Source organism: Solanum stenotomum, chromosome 7, assembly GCF_019186545.1.
Source record: "Solanum stenotomum isolate F172 chromosome 7, ASM1918654v1, whole genome shotgun sequence".
In the NCBI taxonomy this organism is placed as follows: domain Eukaryota; kingdom Viridiplantae; phylum Streptophyta; class Magnoliopsida; order Solanales; family Solanaceae; genus Solanum; species Solanum stenotomum.
In genome coordinates this window covers 41,461,812-41,466,940 of record NC_064288.1, presented here as the reverse complement: position 1 = coordinate 41,466,940, position 5,129 = coordinate 41,461,812, and the positions used below count along the sequence as shown (strand labels likewise).

Below are 5,129 nucleotides of genomic sequence, written 5' to 3'. Positions count from 1 at the left end.
AATATGTTCATCAATGCCACAAAATATTGGTTGAGCAATCACTTAAGTGCAATGAACGTACAATGATCCCAAAATACTTAAAAGAACACCTAGAACATTAAAGTTTAATTGTTTAATTTCGTTAAAAAACACATTTTAATATTGAGAGTTGAACAAATTCAAAATTCTGATCGTTTCATGTTACTATATCTTTTTTTTTTTTTTTCTAAATGATTGCCTTTACATTGATTCATTATCAGTGGAAATATGGAATACAAAACTATCTCTACACCATTTGATGTGTTATATAAATAATAGTAATAGTAATAGATAAACAAGAACAATAAGAGATAGAATAATAAATAATTATTGAGCTGCTACTTCTTGAAGCCTAGACTTGATTCTTTCCAAAGTGCCTTCAATTGCAATATCAAAGGCATCCTTTTTACTCCTCAAACCCAAAGAACTTCCCTGCTTTCTATACATAACTCTAGGCAACATTTCCAAAACCTTTTCTCTCATCCTTCTAACTTGAGCTCTTGGTATACTTGTTAAAACATCAACAATGCTCAACCCCTTAAACACAACGTCTTCTTTAGGTATCGACACTGAAAATTCTTCATACTTCTCCTCTGGTAAATGCCATCCATACTGTTTTTTCGCGGACAAATCTTCAAAGAACACAGGAATGCACCCTGCAAGAATCCCATCAAACGTGGAACGTCTAGTTGGTGTATCCCCTGGAGGCTGTAAACAAAAGCTAGCTTGCAACATTGGCTTCATAAACCTTATAGGATCATGTTGACAAATCCCATTAGAACAATCTACAAATTCACACAATTTCTCGTACCCTGTGCCATTAGCACTCATACTTGTAGCATTCTCACACTCAAGTCTAATACTTCTCCTAACATTAGGATTAGCTGAAATTCCACCACCACCAGCAAACAACATCAATGTAGTCCTCCTAGACCTCCTTAACCTATTCACCCAAGATTCGAAAAAGGCTAAATTCGGAGGATGGAATGAAGTGGGATATGGAATAGCTTGTTCTTGCCAAGGATAAGCTCTACTTTCATGAGTCAATGCAGTCACATTGTAAAACTCAGGCAATTCAAGAAATGAAGTACCAAAATATAAAGGATCACTATTCAAAGGTTGATTAAAGTCCCAAGCAGGCCTTGCCATAACCATAAAATGATCATGACCATAGTTTCTACTCCAAATATTAGGTGAATCAACATGGACAAGAAAATCATACAAATCTAAACCATGCTGAAAACTTGAATTAACTTCAGGACCATACAAGTACTTAAGACTATCAAGACCACCATAATAAGGCACATAAATTGCATTGGCATGAGTAGGATCAGATGTAAGACAAGGGTATTCAAGCATTCTACGATGAAAAACAAGCTCAAGCATAAAAGGATCAGTACGATACCAGCTGTGTGATTTGTTGTGAGTCTTTTGACCAAGGCCATGGTTTGCTAAATAAGGACAGAAATTATCAAACAGAGGATATGCAGAGCAATTTGATAAAAGGTCAAGATTGAATTGAGGTGGTAGATGTCTGATATGGATCCATTTGTTTGTGCAATCAGTTTCAAGATCGGAATCTTGACAAGTGGCAGAGAAGGTAAAGAGGAAAAACACAAGAAAGAAGAAATGAGTAATGAAATTTATCGCCATTAAAAGGGGGGGTCTGTGAAGAAACTGTCGGTGGAGGGTGAGATGAGTCAATCAAATCCAAAAAAAATCCAATCTTTACCCAAAAACTTCAAGAATTGAACACTGAATCTTGAATTAAAACGAAAAAGAGAAGATGGGTTGAGTTCACATTCTCAAGAAACACCAAATCTAAATCAATAACCAAAACCAACCTTCTGCAGAACACAAAAATCTGCAAAAATGGTGAAATAGGAAATGGGGTTTTTGGAAGAATGAAGAAAATGGTGGCAAATACCCAAATGGCAGTTTTCATGTTACTATATCATGATACATTTTATGAAGATCTGAAAAGTAGAATAGTATTCATATCAACCGACAACATAACTATAATACAACAAAAGCTAAACATATTTCCTTTCAAAATTCAGACAGCTTCATGTTAATATATCATGGTACATTTTATGATAATCTAAGAAGTAGAATAGTATTCATAACAACCGAAAACATAACTATCATACAACAAAAGCTAAACATATTTCCTTTCAAAATTAAATAAGCACATTGATAGTATAAACACATACTTCTTATCTTAAACAAAATTAAACAAACTCTTCTCGATTAATAGGAGAAACTATAAACTTATCTTAGAAGAAACATCAATGTCGTCTACATCTCTTTCTGTATATTCTTCTAAGCCAAGAAATCTTCTCTTCATTAACTAATCATAAAAAAAAAAAATTCAAACAACACTAAAATCACCCAAAGGAAATGCAAATAGAAACATAGCCATGAACTAAGAAATTGCAGAGAGCGTATTTGCTTGTTTCAACGAAAAAAAGCAGTATATAATGAAATTCTATTGTTTCAAATAACTGTAAAAAATTTAAATTTTGAAAAACAGTAACCAATTTTTTTTTTTTATAATTATAAAAATTTGTATTGTTGACATGTGTCATTCTTATTCTAATTATGGACATTTGTCTATATTTATTTATTTAATTATTAATTATTTAAAATTATTAAAAATTCTGAAAATTTTGTGGTGTTGACATGTGTCATTTTTTCTTCTCCTTTTATATATAGATAGAAGATTAGTAAATTTACTTTATAATATCTAGTATTTTTTTAGTTCTTTATTTTCATTTTTATTTTTAGATTTTAAATTAATTTTACTAATTAATAAATTATGTTTTCCTACTAAAATCCACAGTTATTAACTTCTTCTTTTAAATCATTTTTTTAATTTTTAACTTTATTTATTATTAGATTATTTTATTTTAATTGAATTTTTTTCTTTCTTTTATTAAATAGGGCATGTTGTATGGATAAAATTTAATAAATAAAGAAAAAGGAAAAAGTAACTACCCATTTCCCTACGAACAATTTTTAACTTCTATTTTTTAATCTGTTTTTAAATTTACTTATTATATTTAGTATTTTTTTAGTTCTTTATTTTATTTTTATTCTTAGATTTTAGATTTTAGATTTTAGATTTTAGATTCATTTTACTAATCAATAAATTCTGTTTTCTTACGAAAATCCACTGTTTTTAACTTCTTTTAATTTTAAAATCATTTTTAAATTTATTTATTTATTTATTATTAGATTATTTTTTATTCTTTCTTTTATTAAATAGGGTATGTTGTATGGATATAATTTAATAAATTAAAAAAAAAAGGAAAAAGTAACTACCCATTCCCTACGAACAATTTTAACTTCTGTTTTTTAAAATCAGTTTTTAAATTTACTTATTATATTTAGTATTGTTTCAGTTCTTTATTTTATTTTTATTTTTAGATTTTAGATTAATTTTACTAATCAATAAATTCCGTTTTCTTACGAAAATCCACTGTTTTTAACTTCTTCTTTTTAAAATCATTTTTAAATTTATTTATTTATTTATTTATTTTTATTCTTGCTTTTATTAAATAGGGCATGTTGTATGGATATGATCTTCTATCTATATATGATAGGAGAAGAAAAAACGACACGTGTCAGCACAACAATTTTTCTTCAAGTTTATTATCTTTAATTAGTTTAAATAATAAATTCAATTTAAATAACTTAATTATCTTTAGTCAATTTAAATAATAAATTCAATTTTTAAAAGGAAATAACAATATAAAACAGTTTTTTTAAAGATAAAAAAAACAGTTATATAAAATAGTTTTAAAGTTACCGTTTATTAACTTTAAAAGCAATATTTATGCAATGTACAAAATTGTAAAGAAAATATTTTTATAAAAATTATAAGAATTTTTCTGTTTCCATTTCATTCCTTGAATATTTTAAAACTTTAAGTAAGTTTTAGTATATAAACATCTGCTCTTTAGATTATTATTTTTCAATATATATAAAAAAAAGTAAGTAATCAATTAGAAATTTTGATGTATTTTCTTGTAAACTTATTTTTACTAATTAATATTTAAATTTAAATTTGCGGTTTAAAAACAGTTTAATACACATCCACTTCTACACAATCTCTAAATCTATCTAATTATCTATTCATTTTTTTAAAAAAAATATTTTAAAAAAAAATAAAAAGAAATTTCAACTACAAATAAGTAATAACTGTCCCTAAAATTCCTCACCCACTTGCTTAGCATATATATAATAGAAAAAAGTGTCCACAAAATTTCTCCATATTTTCTGTTTTAAAAATTAGTTAGTAATTTTCAATATAAATTAAAAGAAAAAATCAATATATATTTTAAGCGAATTCTTTTTATAATTAGAAAGTTACCACTATTAATATAACTCTTCTCTATTAATAATTGACTCTTCGGGCGATTAATGTTTAAATTTACTCGTGTATTTGCTAGTAAGTGGGGTGGTAATATTGGGGTAAGTTTATAGGTTAGTTTTTCTTAACTTAATTTTTGTCTTTTTTACTTTTAAATATAAAAAAGATTGAAGATATGAAACTTTTTAGGCTATAAGTTGTTTTTTAATTTATAATATAGTAGTTTGGTATTACTAAATATTTTGTATTAATTTTATTTTATTTTTTGAAAAAGAAAATCAAATAAAAAAGATTAACATAAATTAAAGGGAAAAGGGTCAAAAATACCCCTCAACTTTGTTTTATTAGTTAATTATGCCCTTACAGTTAAAGTGAAGTTAGTTTTACCCTTACCGTTACTAATTTTACCATATATACCCCTCATTTGACGGAAAGCCCCAAATCAACTTAAATTAACCCGAATCTTAAAAAATGACCCGTTACCCATTTTTAAACCCATGCCCGACCCCTTTGACACTTAACCCAAGAGGTAACGTCTGAAGAGAAAGCAATCTAAAAAATCAACAAGAAGCAAATACTCACTTGCAATTCCTCATTTGCCTGTAATTATTGAAAATGATGAACAAAGGGAAAATAGCGGAGATAAATAATTCCTCATTTGCCTGTAATTATTGAAAAGGATGAACAAAGGGAAAATAGGGGGGAAGAAGCAATAACTTCAGCCTTTGTTTTTCCA

General features: G+C 27.1%; 1 protein-coding gene across 1 annotated transcript; it reads right to left on the bottom strand.

Moving 5' to 3' along the window:
- Window positions 1–226: 226 nt before the first annotated feature.
- On the bottom strand, window positions 227–1,953 carry LOC125870445 (probable xyloglucan galactosyltransferase GT19). The gene has a single exon (XM_049550883.1). The coding sequence runs from the start codon at window positions 1,669–1,671 to the stop codon at window positions 346–348; it is 1,326 nt and encodes a 441-aa protein (XP_049406840.1). The 5' UTR covers window positions 1,672–1,953; the 3' UTR covers window positions 227–345.
- Window positions 1,954–5,129: the final 3,176 nt, after the last annotated feature.